This window comes from Simochromis diagramma, unplaced genomic scaffold (assembly GCF_900408965.1).
Source record: "Simochromis diagramma unplaced genomic scaffold, fSimDia1.1 OVJJ01000293.1, whole genome shotgun sequence".
NCBI lineage: Eukaryota > Metazoa > Chordata > Actinopteri > Cichliformes > Cichlidae > Simochromis > Simochromis diagramma.
In genome coordinates this window covers 17,667,034-17,683,259 of record NW_024386801.1, presented here as the reverse complement: position 1 = coordinate 17,683,259, position 16,226 = coordinate 17,667,034, and the positions used below count along the sequence as shown (strand labels likewise).

General features: G+C 42.0%; 1 protein-coding gene across 4 annotated transcripts in view; it reads left to right on the top strand.

Moving 5' to 3' along the window:
• Positions 1-16,226, top strand: part of peak1 (pseudopodium-enriched atypical kinase 1) — a 107,067-nt gene that overhangs the window by 67,473 nt on the left and 23,368 nt on the right. For all 4 annotated transcript variants that reach the window (XM_040026284.1, XM_040026282.1, XM_040026283.1 and 1 more), the window contains one exon: positions 11,273-14,813. In XM_040026284.1, coding sequence (XP_039882218.1) covers positions 11,401-14,813 — 3,413 coding nt within the window. In that variant the 5' untranslated portion in view covers positions 11,273-11,400. The remainder of the gene's footprint in view (positions 1-11,272; positions 14,814-16,226) is intronic.

The window sequence follows — 16,226 nt, the reverse complement described above, 5'->3', positions numbered from 1 at the left end:
ATGGTGGGTCCAAATCAGACTGTGTTTTTCTGTCTTCATAATTCTATCAGTTTTGCTGAGATCCCCAACACCACTGGCTGAAATACACCCCTAAGCCGTGACACATCCTGTTTTACTGATGATTGTAGATAATCACTATTGCAGCTCTCTCCTGTCCTTGCGTTAACAACAATTTGAACTAGAAATTTCTAAGTTTGGATTTGTCACTCCGTAAAACCTGTCACCACTGATTTTCAGTCCTGTTCATATGCAAATTGGGATACCCCGTATTTCCCTTCTTTAAGAATGGCTTCTTGACAGCCACCCTTCCATGGGGACAATTTTTGATGAGGCTTCAGAAGACGGTGGATTCATCTGCAGAGCCAGATGCATCTCTCAGTCTGAAAATTGTTAGGCACAAGGACTGGACTGGAAGTGAGTGAAAAAGCAGCCAATGTCCAAACAAAAACTTTGAAAGGCTTTCAGAAAGACCACTTTAAAACAATGACCCGAAAATCAAAATGTAAAGAAATCAGGGGTAGCTCAACATGTTTTTTGTTGTTGTTGTTTTTTACAGTACTGTATGTTCACGTTTCTCCTAAACCACAGATGTCAGTCAATATTGAAAATAATCATTAGTCCCTCAGTAAATCACTCAGTGTGGAACTGATCTATAGATTGCAAGAGTTTTGGTTGAAAATAAAACACATGTAAATAAAAAGGCTCATAGTTGGGCAGGGCTGCTTGTTTCTGGCTCTTGATTTGACACACATAGGTTCAAAAGCTCATTGCAGCTCTTTAGCAAGTTGGTGGCCTTCCCAGTTGGAGCAATTTGGTGTTCAGCATCTGGTTCCAGACATGTGGACAGGTGGAGTCGAGGATCAAAACATGTTATGTAATCACAGATGTAGTTTACCAAGTGAATGCATAATCATTTTGTCACAGATTTGGGGTTCACATGCAAGTCATGGTATGTTGTTGGTGTTCACAGTAAAAGTGTAAAGGTGTCTTTGTTGGCAATGGGTTGGATGGTGTGATTGCGTGTGGGACACCTTGTAGCTCTGGTGTTTGGTGGTGTTGGTTTGCATAATTTAAGTCTCACAGCTTCTGCTTGAAGTGCTGTTTGAAATAAAGCGGGGCAGGAGAGACAGATTTGCATATCTCAGAAGACAAAGCAACAGTGGGGGAAAAAAGAAAGCCTTCAGTAAACGGCCTGAATAAGAAGAGAGTGGGTAGGGAGAAAGAGTGGGAAATTTTTGAGCCACAGGGAAAAAGACAAAACAACAAAGAAAAAAAACTTCGCGAGGGAAAAGAATGGAGGAGGAAGAAATGCAGATGAGACAGAAGAGCTTTTGGAAATGAGTGGAGAGGAGACTTTGGGGCAGCTGCTCGTACACAACAAACATTATAATTCTTATGAGATGCAACATAATTATAAGATAATTATAAGACACAAAGAGCATTATCTGAGTTTGATTTGGGGATTTGGCTCAAACACATATTTCCCTATGTAATTATGTAATAATCTATTCTTTATTTACATGTAACACAACCTCAAATCCTTTCCAGAAAATTTGGGACACTGTGTGAAATGTAGATAAAAAGTGAATTCATATATTTTTGCTAAAACAATAAAAACAACCAGTTTCAACATGTGATGTTGCATCTGTGCCATTTAGAAGTGGAAATAAGACTTTAGTGATTTCCAAATCATTGCAATCTAAGCTGATGTGCAGTTCACAGTGAATCCTAAATTCTTTGAAAAGGTGACCCGAGTGTGCTTCTGAGTTTCATTGGAAGTGGCTGGCAACTGGTAGATTACAGTCATAGCAATAGTGGCTGCAATATGTGGTGCCAACAGATAATTTGTGAAGCAGGGAACAGTAGGCTGACACATGTAAGTGACCGTTTCCAAAACAAAATAACAGTCGTACAGCTGACAAAGTTTTCTGCTGAGCTGAGACAGCACATAACACCCGGCGTTAGCTTGTTCCCACCCACACCGTGCTCCAATTCCAGTTTGAGTTGCTGGGTTAAAATTGCTAATGAAATGCTTGGTTCTGTTTGATAACTATGCTAATGAAAATAGTCACGAAGCCATCCTATACAGGGAGTGCGGAATTATTAGGCAAATGAGTATTTTGTCCACATCATCCTCTTCATGCATGTTGTCTTACTCCAAGCTGTATAGGCTCAAAAGCCTACTACCAATTAAGCATATTAGGTGATGTGCATCTCTGTAATGAGAAGGGGTGTGGTCTAATGACATCAACACCCTATATCAGGTGTGCATAATTATTAGGCAACGTCCTTTCCTTTGGCAAAATGGGTCAAAAGAAGGACTTGACAGGCTCAGAAAAGTCAAAAATAGTGAGATATCTTGCAGAGGGATGCAGCAGTCTCAAAATTGCAAAGCTTCTGAAGCGTGATCATCGAACAATCAAGCGTTTCATTCAAAATAGTCAACAGGGTCGCAAGAAGCGTGTGGAAAAACCAAGGCGCAAAATAACTGCCCATGAACTGAGAAAAGTCAAGCGTGCAGCTGCCAAGATGCCACTTGCCACCAGTTTGGCCATATTTCAGAGCTGCAACATCACTGGAGTGCCCAAAAGCACAAGGTGTGCAATACTCAGACACATGGCCAAGGTAAGAAAGGCTGAAAGACGACCACCACTGAACAAGACACACAAGCTGAAACGTCAAGACTGGGCCAAGAAATAGAATAGAATAGAATAGAATAGAATAGCCTTTATTGTCATTGTACAGAGTACAACGAAATTGGAGTGCCACTCCCTTGGTGCAAGTTTCAATAATAAATATAAATGTAAAATATAAAAAGTACAGAAAAAAAAACAATCGTAAGTACTCAAACAATAGTATGTACAATATATACAGGATAGCAGCATTAATATAATGACAGTATGAATAGCAGCATAATATAATGACAGTGACGGTATGGAATAGGTTCAATTGTTTTTGTGCTTATTTACTACGGTGATAGCTCTGGGAAAGAAGCTATCCCTGAATCTGTTTGTCCTGGTTTTATGTGACCTGTACCGTCGGCCTGACGGTAATAGTTCAAACAGTTGGTTGCTGGGGTGAGAGTGGTCCTTGATGATATTGCCAGCTCTGCTGAGGTACCGAGAGTTTGCAGTGACCTCCAGGCTGGGCAGAGAGCAGCCAGTGATCTTCTGGGCTGTGTTGATGATCCTTTGCAGTACTTTCCTGTCTGCAGCTGAGCACCCTGCATACCATGTTGTTATGCCGTACGTTAGGATGCTCTCTATGGTGGCTCTGTAAAATGTCACCAGCAGCCTCTCCTCCAGGTTGTTCCTCCTGAGCACTCTCAGAAAGTGGAGACGCTGCTGGGCCTTTTTAACCACCGCTGTAGTATTTGCAGTCCAGGAGAGGTCATCAGATATCTGCACGCCCAGAAACCTCATGGAGTGTACCCTCTCCACACAGCTCCCGTGAATGTAAAGTGGGGCCGGGTCTGCTCTGCCCTTCCTGAAGTCCAAGATAAGTTCTTTAGTTTTCGTGGTGTTCAGTTGGAGGTTGTTAACTGAACACCACTCAGTCAGTCTGTTGACCTCATCTCTGTAGTCCGACTCATCCCCCCTTGAGATGAGTCCAACCACTGTGGTGTCATCCGCGAACTTTATGATGGTGTTTGAGAGATGGGTAGGGGAGCAGTCGGATGTGTAGAGCGTAAACAGGAGGGGACTCAAAACACATCCTTGTGGAGACCCGGTGCTGAGTGTGATGGTGCTGGACCGGTGGGGGCCGAGTCTGACAGACTGTGGTCTATTTGTCAGGAAGTCCTTGATCCAGAGGCAGATGGGGGTGGAGAGTCCCAGGTGAGACAGTTTCTGGACCAGGATCTCCGGGATGATATGATTGAATGCTGAGCTGAAGTCCAGAAAGAGCATTCTCACATAGCTTCCTCGGTGCTCCAGGTGACTCAGCGCAGTGTGGAGCGCTATGGTGATAGTGTCCTCGGTGGAACGATTTGTCCTGTAGGCAAATTGGTGGGGGTCCAGAGTGGGAGGCAGACCGGCCCTGATGTGCTGACAGACCAGTCTCTCAAAGCACTTCATCACTACAGGCGTAAGTGCAACAGGCCTGTAGTCATTTGGGCTGGCCACAGCTGTCTTCTTGGCGATGGGGATGATGGTGGAGGTTTTGAGGCAGGGCGGGACGGTGTTTGATGACAAGGAAAAGTTGAAGATTTTAGTGAAGACTCCGGTCAGTTCGTCAGCACATGCTCTGAGAACCTTTCCATGTATTCCATCAGGACCTGCCGCCTTCCTGGGATTCACTGACCTTAGAACACACCTCACTTGGTGCTCCCTAAGTGTTAGTTAGAGAAATATCTCAAGACTGGTTTTTCTAAGGTTTTATGGACTGATGAAATGAGAGTGAGTCTTGATGGGCCAGATGGATGGGCCCGTGGCTGGATTGGTAAAGGGCAGAGAGCTCCAGTCCGACTCAGACGCCAGCAAGGTGGAGGTGGAGTACTGGTTTGGGCTGGTATCATCAAAGATGAGCTTGTGGGGCCTTTTCGGGTTGAGGATGGAGTCAAGCTCAACTCCCAGTCCTACTGCCAGTTTCTGGAAGACACCTTCTTCAAGCAGTGGTACAGGAAGAAGTCTGCATCCTTCAAGAAAAACATGATTTTCATGCAGGACAATGCTCCATCACACGCGTCCAAGTACTCCACAGCGTGGCTGGCAAGAAAGGCTATAAAAGAAGAAAAACTAATGACATGGCCTCCTTGTTCACCTGATCTGAACCCCATTGAGAACCTGTGGTCCATCATCAAATGTGAGATTTACAAGGAGGGAAAACAGTACACCTCTCTGAACAGTGTCTGGGAGGCTGTGGTTGCTGCTGCACGCAATGTTGATGGTGAACAGATCAAAACACTGACAGAATCCATGGATGGCAGGCTTTTGAGTGTCCTTGCAAAGAAAGGGGGCTATATTGGTCGCTAAATTGTTTTTGTTTTGTTTTTGAATGTCAGAAATGTATATTTGTGAATGTGGAGATGTTATATTGGTTTCACTGGTAAAAATAAGTAATTGAAATGGGTATATATTTGTTTTTTGTTAAGTTGCCTAATAATTATGCACAGTAATAGTCACCTGCACACACAGATATCCCCCTAAAATAGCTAAAACTAAAAACAAACTAAAAACTACTTCCAAAAACATTCAGCTTTGATATTAATGAGTTTTTTGGGTTCATTGAGAACATGGTTGTTGTTCAATAATAAAATTATTCCTCAAAAATACAACTTGCCTAATAATTCTGCACTCCCTGTAGATTAGCCAGATTTCCTTCATTCATTGCTACGTCATTAAATGGCAACATTTTCGTAATGCTGTAACCTAATTTCGAACAAGTAGTGAGGGATGTCCCGTGTCCTCGTGACAATTTGTTAGAGATATAAGATGTCTCAACTTTATGTTGATTATGCACTTATCTTTCTAGGCACAAAAAAATCTAATTTTCTAGGATGCCATTAAAATTTTGATGAAGAGCATTTCATTACCTGTATTATCTGTCTTTACTGACATAAAGGGATCCGTTTAAATTGTCACTAATGCCTTGGCCTCATCAAATATGCATGAAAGGAAAGTCGGTGATAAACAAAAACACAAGATGGGGGAGAATAACTGAGTAGACAGCAGTAGACTGTAGATAAATTATGCTTTTATTAATCAGTATTTATGTTTGGTAGAAAAGGTGGTTATTTCCTTTATTCTGGATAAATGGAAAAGTAGCTTCTAAGAAAGAGAAAATACGACTGTCCACACTAATGGAAATGCTGCAGATTCAGATAGTAGAAACGCACAAAGATGGGATCAATAAAGCAATGTCTATGATAAAATAATTCCAAACAAAGCGAGGGGGAAAAAGCATTCCTGTGTTAGTGAGCAAAATGTCTGTTTATCATTGTTTTTATTAGTATTGGATCCAATTTGCTGTATTGTTATTCATCACATTTCTGCTGTGTTGCATAATATCTGTTACATAATGAAAGCAACACAAAAATAGATGTCTATAATTTGGCTGATGGCCATAAGTAGGAACACTTTTATTGCAAAAAAAGGAGAACTGCATTTAGGATCATGTTAATGTTGAAACAAAGTCGACTGCATAAGCCAGAGGGATTTCTTGTGTCACGATGGTTTTCTCTTTCTTTCTGCATCAAGTCGTATGTATTATAGTTTAATGACTGTGTCCCTCACGTTGAGCTGTGTGAGCTGCTTTTCGTGGTCTACGAAAAGATTAATTGGTATAAGAGAAGTCATCCGGGGCTTCATTTGTCCTGGGTTGTCCTAGATTGTCCTGGTATCTACATATTTGATTATTTCATCCCCTATTCTCAAATATCTGCAAAGACTTGTTAATACTTATTATGTATTCTTGATGTTATCTGTCCAGTCTTTCTTTTTTTGGGGCGATCGTGGCTCAAGAGTTGGGAGTTCGCCTTGTAATTGGAAGGTTGCTGGTTCGAGCCCCAGCTTGGACAGTCTCGGTCGTTGTGTCCTTGGGCAAGACACTTCACCCGTTGCCTACTGGTGGTGGTCAGAGGGCCTGGTGGCGCCAGTGTCCGGCAGCCTCGCCTCTGTCAGTGCACCCCAGGGTGGCTGTGGCTACAATGTAGTTTGCCATCACCAGTGTGTGAATGTGTGTGTGAATGGGTAGATGACTGGATGTGTAAAGCGCTTTAGGGTCCTTAGGGGACTAGAAAAGCGCTATACAAATACAGGCCATTTACCATTTTTTTCCCCCCAGTGTTAATTCTAAAAGCAAATTTTAAATTTTAAATTTGACTAAAATGTCATTTAGTTTTGGCATCTAGGTTCTTTTGGTTTTAGTCAACTAAACATTGTAGAATATAAGATTGTTGTCGGCCAAACCTAAAGTTGATTCGGTTGACTAAAATATAACTTGTAAAAATGTTCTCCTGTTTTTACTGGAGAACGTTGCTCTAATGGGTTTAAATATTATTTTCCCTTGACTCTTCTTTTCTTCCTAAGTGTTAACATGTTACGTATTCATGAGAAACAAGTGTGGGAGCTAGCTGTACTGTTCCCCGAGGGCTGCTGAAATGTGTTCCAGCAACATTACCTAACAAGGAGATTAATTCTGATTGGATCAAACTCTTCCCGCCTTTCTACAAAACTTATTCAGTTCTGATTGGATCTCATCTCTCTAGAATATTTTCATCTCGTTTTTACTCGTTGATGAAGGAGTCAATACTTTTCATTATAATTTTTGTCCTTGTGCATCAGCTTTTATTTATGATGAAAATGAGCGAACGGTTTAGAGAAAGGCTTCTTTCCAAGCAGTTTGATTTATTATTGCAGATGCTCTGATCATTAAATGTAAATAATCTGTGATTGTTAGTGTTACATTTATAGTAAATTTTTAGGGTTTTGACCAAAAGTGTTGCAGTGTGCTGCAGTCATGCAAGAACAGGTGGTGGGAGGTCTTGTAAGTTACATCATGAAACTAGTTTTGCTCAGAAAAAATATACAATAATATAATATACAAATATGTTTTACTTGTTGCTAGGTGCAGTGTCATATTAGCTCCCACTGTGACAGGATTTGAAAATAAAATCAAACAGCAGCAGAATTTTAATGAGGGAGAAGAGAAAAGTAAAATATGTTGTCACATCCATCACGGGTGGTTTCGACTGGTGGATTTGTGGATGTGACACATTAAATATCTGATATTTCCAAATTCTCTCAAGTGTGATCAGAATTATGGCAACAATGAAAAGTGAAGTATCTTATTAGAAAGCACCCTGATAGCTGCTGCTCATAATTCCATCAAACTGATTTGGAGTCAATAAACACAATAAGGAGTCTTTTTTTCCTGATTTCCACAGAAAACTGCTCGCTTCCTCCCCTCCATCTGCTGTCTGTCAGGGAAGAAATAATGCACTTACAAAGTCTGCCAGGTCTACATCTTATTAAAAACAGCTGCATTTTCTTAGTGTGCAAAGCATTGTTGAAAAAAGTGAGATCCTTAAGTCTCAGGATCTCGTGGATGTTCATGGAGCAATGACCCACAGTTTGCGCTGGAGCAGTTTGCAGCCAGTTGTAAAGCAGCTAGGATGAGAAGTGGCACCTCTGAGTCTGAGGCCATGGTTCTGAGTCTGAAAAGTGGCATGCTAAATCAGGGTTGGGAATGAGTTGCTGGAGGATCTCAAGTGCCTCAGGGTTTTGTTCACAAGTGAGGGAAGAAGGGAGTGGAAGAGTGGCAGGCGGATTGGTGCAGTATCTGCAGTATTGCGGATGCTGTACTGGTCTAAGTATGAAAGTGAAGCTGTTGATTTACTGATCGATCTACATTCCCACCCTCATATATGGCAACAACCTGTGGGTACTGAATGCCAGTGGCATGAATAACCTTCCTGTGTGGGGTGTTTTGGCTCTCCTTTAAAGATAAGGCGGGCGTCCTTTCGATTTTTAAAAGCACATGTGAAAAAGCAAAGTCCTAATAATGTTGTCCTGTAAGGGTCAGAATTGGACAAAACATTGATACGTGCCGTCACTGTAAACGAGCAGAAATACTGTTATGGTCCTTTCACAGACACACTGGGCTTTCTTGGGCTTTAGAAAGTTACTTTTTGAAAGTCTGCCACAGTGCCTACGTGTCACACTGTGACAGCTTTGGAATAATATTGTGTGAATTACAGCCACTGTTTCCTGTGTGGATGCAGCCTGTTCGGTGTAACAGGATAAATCTTCTCCCGCCCAATGTGACTCGGTCAGCAGAGTTTGATTCAGGAGTTCCTCTTTTATTGTGTCTGGCCCTGGGCGGGGTGTTGTCATTGTAACATCCTTCCGTACGGGACCTGACGTCCATGATTCACCTAACCCTGCTGATATCAGCTCTGCTATGAGTCATCCCACAGCTTTATTTGGTTAACTGCTAAGTTCAGTCATAAAAGTGCAAAATACTCAAAGATTTAATTAGGTAAATATTAATTTGCTAATGCTTTTGTGATAAACTGTCAGAAGAGAAGAAAAACCAAGGTTCTCTTAACATTGTTCTGTTAATATTGCATTTTAAGTTGCACAGGTGGTCATTGTAGAATGTCTGCATGATTGTTATTTGGTTGCCTTAAAAAAACATTCTGAAAATCTGTGTTTGGATGTCTTTTTACCTATAAAGCATACAGTATTCACTTGTGAGACCAGCCCAAGTGTTTTAAAATAGTCCATTGGTGGACCCTATATGTCAAGCAAAGCTGAATAAGCTCTTAAATCCCAGCCAAAGACATAACATTGGTTTAGAAAACAACACTTAAATTTATTGCTTTTTATTGATTTTTTTTTTATGCACCTTCTCTTGTAGTTAACTGTTTTATTGTATTTTATTTTATTTTTTCCTTGAAAATAATCTGTTGATGGCAGGCTAGTTTTAGAAATGGTGCATAAACTGTGTCAGATTATGTAACCTACCATTCCTGTGTAATATTTAAACATGGACTGAGCTTGAATTTAATTGGCTATTTGAGTTACACTTCACTTATTATCCATGGATTTGATGTTAATGTGGTATTTCGAGCTTGTTATAATTGGCTGTGAGAAGCTGGACTGGTCAATCAGGATAAAGCACATCTAAATGCTAATGGCTTTTTCTTTGTCTTTCTTCCTCCATTAGATTCATGATTTGCATTGAAGTGGGGCTTAACCGGATATAACAAGGGTTCCAGAAAAATGTTTAATCCCATCTTTCCTTCTTTGAATGTATTTAGTAAACAACTAGGGTAGGGCCTTTATCACTCTGGTACTTTTTGTTAGCATTGTATAATTACAGAAGTACATAAATATGACTGGATAATTGGACTTGTGCTGATAACCAGAGTTTTAAATTTCAGTCTTTGTCATTTTACAGATTGAATGGTGTGGATTTTTCACCACTGATCTTTTTTTTTTTAAGTGGGTTGTTTTTTTAATAGGTGCCATTGTTTTTAGAGTTTATTTTACTTAAAACAGTAACTGTGTGGTTCAGTGCCAGTTTTCAGGTCTTTGGTTGTTTGCATTCAGTCCAGCATGAAGAGAATATTAAATGACCCAATTTCAACAGGTGATTTAATATTGAACAGACTGAGGTGTCTTATTGAATGCTTATTTTGAAAATAAGTTTCAGTCACACCCCAAAGTCTGTGAACTGTGTATGTTCTTGGGTTTCTTGTATATTTTTATTTTTACTTGGTTTTGCCTTGAGGCTTTACTCTTTGATATTTTGTGGATTTCAGTCTAATTTCCAGCAGTGAAACATCAAATATTGACAGTTAAGAGGAAATCACTCACTGGCCTGATAACACATTTTCCATAGCCGTCAGTCTTCCCTCATTGTCATCAGATTTTATGTGAATGTGTATCGGAAGAAGCCCTGCACATAGTAAAGTGGTTAGAACTGTTCCCTCACAGCAAAAAGGTCCTGGTAAAGTCCAGTCTGGGGCTTTTCTGTGTGGAATTTTCATGTTTTCCCCGTTTTTCCTGCTTGGGTTCTTTCTGCACACTCTGACTTCATCCCACAGTCCAGAAACATGCATGAGGTTCAGTTAGTTGGTAAACCTAAATTGTGAATAGGTGTGAATGTGAGAGTGAATGGTTGTCTGTCTATTGTGTTGGCCCCATGACAGATAGGCAACCTCTCCAGGGTGTACTCCACCACTCACCTTGTGAAGCTGGGATCCCCCCCCCCCCCCCCCTCCTTGCACCCCTGAATTGGATAAGCAGAAGAAAATGGAGGGATGGATGTATCACAAGAGCCACTGGTCACACTGATCATGTGTGAACTCTGCTGAATCACATTTTCCATCTGAGTAAAAGTTCATAGGGTTTTGGATTTTGATTCAGTAACAACATCAGTGACTTCATTTTACTTAAGCTTGACTCAAACAGTCCATAATAATACAGAAATAACCTGTTTCAGTTCCCACTGCTTCTGCCCCTTGCCTTTCTGAGTCTTGTAGGACCATTTTGGGTTAGAAAACAGATCAGCTCCCTGTAGGATGGACTGAGGTAGTAGAGAAAGTTTGCCACCTAATGGAGAAATTGAAATACTGCTTTTCTGAATCATTCTCTCCCTCCCACAGATGATTATTTTTTGTTGTGTTTTTGCTTCTGCCGTTCTGCCTCATCCTACTCTTTGCCTTAGTTAAGTCAATGTTACCAGTGTTGCATGAATAAATCTAAATGTACAACTAACTGAACTAAGTTTAATGTATTCTTTTCTCTCCTGTTGTGTTTTTCAGGTCTGAGGTCCTCCACGTTTGAATTGTTTCAATCATTATTCATCTACAGATACTCACTGTAGTTTGGAGCTTCATGGAGGGATTTCCTGTCCACTGACCTAAAGGGCTGACTTACTGGACCCGCAGCCATGTCGGCCTGCAGCACCTTCACAGAGCACGTGTGGAAACCAGGCGAGTGCAAGAACTGCTTTAAACCAAAGAGTTTGCACTGTCTAGCTCAGAGTAGTGGAGGGAAGCCTCCTTCTGAGCAAAGACCTCAAACATCCCAGCAACAGAACCTTCCAGCTGCTGGTGCCAGAGCCAATCCTAACCATACCACCACCAACTCCCAGCGGACTGGCAGTGGATCTGCTCGCTCAGGACACTTCCGTCCACCTGTGGCCAAGAAGCCAACCATCGCTGTTAAGCCCACTATGATGCTGCCCTGCTCCTCTGCAGGACTTGATTCAGATGGCAATCTCCAGCAACCACCAAAGGTAATAGAGCAGGGGAAAACATCAGCCTTCACAGTCTGGAATCGCAATGGACTGAACCGCAAAAGACCTGGTGGGCCCAGCAACAACAATGAAGGAGAGGATGACAATGATGAGATTGAGGGTTATGGACCACTTAGCCCAAGGACACCTAGTGGAAATAACAACAACAGTGGATTGACAGATGTACTTAAAGAGATTGCTGGGTTGGGCCCTGGTTCTAGTCCCACGCAACTTTCTGGCTCAAAGGACTTGTTTTGGGGTCGGATCAGTAGTTCATACCGACGATCCTTAGAAAGAGGCATACCAGCTTCAAGCTGTCTGGCTATGGGAAGTAGTAGTGGTGGTGGTGGTGGTGGTGGTGGAGTTGGGAGCACTGCTCAAAAACGGGTATCCCTGAGCGATAGTACCAAGATCATCAGCACAGAAGGTGGTCGCTTTTGTTATCCGGACTTTACAAGTGAAAGTGAAGATGAGGAGGATGAAGATGATGATGATGAGGAAGACACTGAAAGGGATGATGATGAAGAGCATGAGAGCTGGGATGAAAGCGATGAAGAGTTGGTAGCCATGGAAATCCGTATGCGAGGACAACCACGATTTGCTAATTTCCGTGCTGCCACATTGTCTCCCGTTCCCTTTGCTGCGGGGAAAAAGTGGAATACTGTGCCGCTTCGCAACCGCTCACTACAGCGAATTTGTGCGGTGGACTATGATGATAGCTATGATGAGATCTTAAATGGCTATCCTTCTGTGGATTCCAATGGAGGGCTGATTTCCTATGGACCTCACGATATGCTAGGCAGCGGCTTCCTGTCAAATTCTGAGTCTGCCACTTCTCCTGAATCATCGTCATCAATACCGGAGGATTCTCGAACAACATCCAGCAGTGGTAGCAGCGCTAACTGTGTCCTTCGAAATGGCTTGCATTCTCCCACATTTTGTAAGCCACCTATCACCTGCACTTCTCCTCCTAAGAAGGAATCTGTCAACAGGGCACTGAGTCCACTAAAGGTAGCTGAAACACACAAGGCTGTCCTGGCTATCAGATTAGAGGATCAGGATGGCAGAGAAGGGATGCCAATGCCCCAAGCGCTTCCTGGTCAGCCAGTCACTATAAGTTTTAGTCCCACAGAGGAGCAAGCTAAACCATACCGTGTAGTAAATTTGGAAAAGTCATTGATCTGTAAGCCTTACACTGTAGTAGATGTCTCAGCATCCATGGCCAATAAAGATGAACAGATTCCAGATTCTCAAAAACCCAAAAACCAATCGATGCCTTCAAGCCCTGCGACATCTAGTAGCACTCCTTCAGCCCAGGCCGTAGCTCCAACGTCCCCAATATCTGTGTCTTCTCCTGTGATGCCAACATCACCTACTTCTTTTGCTCTGTCAGGTTCATCCCAAAAGAAGATTAGCAGCATACGTTACCAAGAAGTGTGGACATCAAGCACAAGCCCTCGCCAAAAAATACCTAAAATAGATTCAGGGATTGGGAATAATCCTGTCCCTGCCCTGACCACTCAGCACTGCAGTCACAAGTCAGCTCCCACTTCTCCCATTGCTGGGCTATCTTCTTCTCGAACTGTACCTGTGAAATCCCCCAATTTATCAGAGATCAAATTTAACAGTTTCAATAATGCAGGCATGCCTCCTTTTCCCATTATTATCCGAGATGAGCCTGCTTATGCCCGCAGTGCCAAGAATGCTGTCAAGGTACCTATTGTTATTAACCCAAGTGCATATGATAACCTAGCTGTGTATAAGAGCTTTCTGGGACTCAGTGGGGAGCTACCACAGATAAAAGGGATGGGTAATAGGGTAGCCAGCCATACTTATGAAGAGATTGGATCCTCTGAGAGTGTCCAGTCCGCCTCAACAGAGAAAACTCTCTCTGGTAGAGGAACATCAGAGCGAGCCTCCTTTGAAGAGACAAAGGTTCCACTTGAAGCAGTGTCAAAAGCACCAAATCTACAACCTAGAACCACTACAGACTCTTGCACTGTGACAAGCACTGTAATGGGCTCGACAAGTGGGGCATTCTCACCCACTACATCACCAAATTCTCCCGCCAATCCTGCCATTACTGCAAATGCAAACATACCTGCAGCCAGCACTACTGCCAGTATTGTTACACACACTTATAAGACAGGTGGAGATGCTGCTTGCAATAAAGATGATAATACAAGCTTAGCTTTATCTTCTGGGACAGCTGTAAGCCATAGGGAGGAAGCCAGTGCTGTGCTTTCACAGATTGTGGCCTCCATCCAGCCTCCTCAATCTCCTCCGGAGTCCCCATCAGCACAAACCAAATCTTTTAATTCCGAGGAGCTATATGCCCTCCCACCTGATGCCATTAAGGAGACCCTTCTTCGGCCCAAGTCTCTCTTTTCCCCAACTGATGGCTGTCTTTCCAAGTCAAAGAAAGACACACCCTCAAAAGTTTTGTCTAAGTCTCAGAGTGCCTCTGCTGCTGCCCCACTCTCAAGCCCCCAGCCTGAGCCCACTGCCCCCTTCCCTCCTCCAAGATCTACATCCTCTCCTTATCATGCTTCTAACATACTCCAGAGACATTTTGGAAACTGGACCAAGAGCTCTGCCTCCAGTTCACCAGTGCGACCTGGCGAAGGTGAAGCGAGTCCTGGAGGGGAAGGGAGACGTAGTTTAGCAGAAAGCTCCAAACCTAAACGCTGGATCTCCTTCAAGAGCTTTTTTCGTAGGCGGAAAGACGAGGATGAGCAGAGGGAGAAGCTGGAGAGAGAGAAGGAGAAGGGCAAGCTTGTCGGGCTTGATGGAACTGTCATTCACATGCTTCCACCACCACCAGCTCAAAATCAGCACTGGTTCACTGAGGCAAAAGCAGAAGATCCCACCCAGAAACCAACCATTATCTTCACCTATAAACCAGACACTGGCAGTAGCCACGGTGATGAAGGAGAACTACGGGTAGAGGAGTGCAGAGAAACTACACTACTGAAACCTGACGGAAACAAAGATCCTAGGCCTTTGAGTCCAGGCAAAACAACATCCTCACCCAAGGCTGGAGGAGAAAATTGCAAGGATTTAAGGTATTTTAAAATTTTGTTTAGTCTTCTGAAACCAGCAAATGCCCTAAAAAATGCAGTTATTTAATTGTAGTTTCGGTTTTCAATAAGAATACTGTCAGAACATGAAACATGTTCATGTTCAAACATGTTCATAAAATCTCACCACTAGATTTTAGTAGGTTTGCAGATTGCAGTGTTGAGTTATATTGTCTTACCCCTCTCAATTCAGCTGCATAATCCTAGCTACGGAGCGTGCTGACAAACAGCTTTAAAACTTTGTCAAATGAGCCCGATACATGTCGATATGAGTCAGTGAAGCTCACTTCTGACCGATGACAGCAATACTGAGGTGAGTTGTGATGAATATCCTGACCCTTTCTGTCAGTCAGATCAGCTGTTTTTGCTGCTGTTAGCCAGTGTTAATGAAACTTTCCTTGAAGTGGATCTAACATTGTTAGACCTTTACACATAGCAAATAATTGCATTTTCACATTGTATGAGAGTTTAAACTGTCAGAGGGAATGTGAATTTTTTTTAGGACACTCAAGCCTAAAATTAGCTTGGATAATGTTAGCTTATAACATGCTGTCGTTGTTTAGCTGGCTTGTTGTCAGCTGTCTGGAAATGGGATGATCACATGTCACATTAAGTAACTGTGACAATATCAGGAAAAAATAATCATGTTTATCGACAAGGATGATGTTTTATTCAGATGCTGGTGGTGTTGTCACTTCCCTTCATGTTTTCACTTCTTTCACGAAGGAGACCCCTTCTCCGATGATAAACCATATGTGTGATCCTTCATATCTTCAATCTGAAGGTGCAGACAGAAATAACAATTTGCCTGCAAGCTCTCTACTCCTCCACCTTTAGCTTACTACCTATGTGGCTGATCTCTAACCACATACATAAAACGCAATTAGGCAAAACAACAATGTCCATCTAGGCTACTGTATTTGAAATAGCAGGTCAACATGAAATTTTCCCCTCCTGTGTTTTTAATGGATTAATTTATAAGTTTATGAGAATGCATCAGTTTGTTGGAGGATGTAATTACAACTAATCACTGTATATTTATGAGTGCAATATCCTTTTCTTGTACTAAATAACCTAAAAAAAACTACTGATTGTACCTTTTTAACCTTCAGCTAAACTAAACCTTGAGTTGAATTGTGTTGCTAACAACTGCTATAAAATATGTGATAATTTCAAAACCAAAAACTAATACAGTTGTGGTGTACAGTATATTCTTTACTTAAAGTACAAAAACAGAAATAATACCAGCATTGTGGGGGTTATGACAGAATGTGGGGTTTTTTAATACAGGATAACAATATATAATAAATTGTTCCACAAAAAAACAAAAAACAGATTTCAACCCTTGGGACATATTAAAAGCAAAATTAATATTTTTTACCCAATTAGTTGTAGATG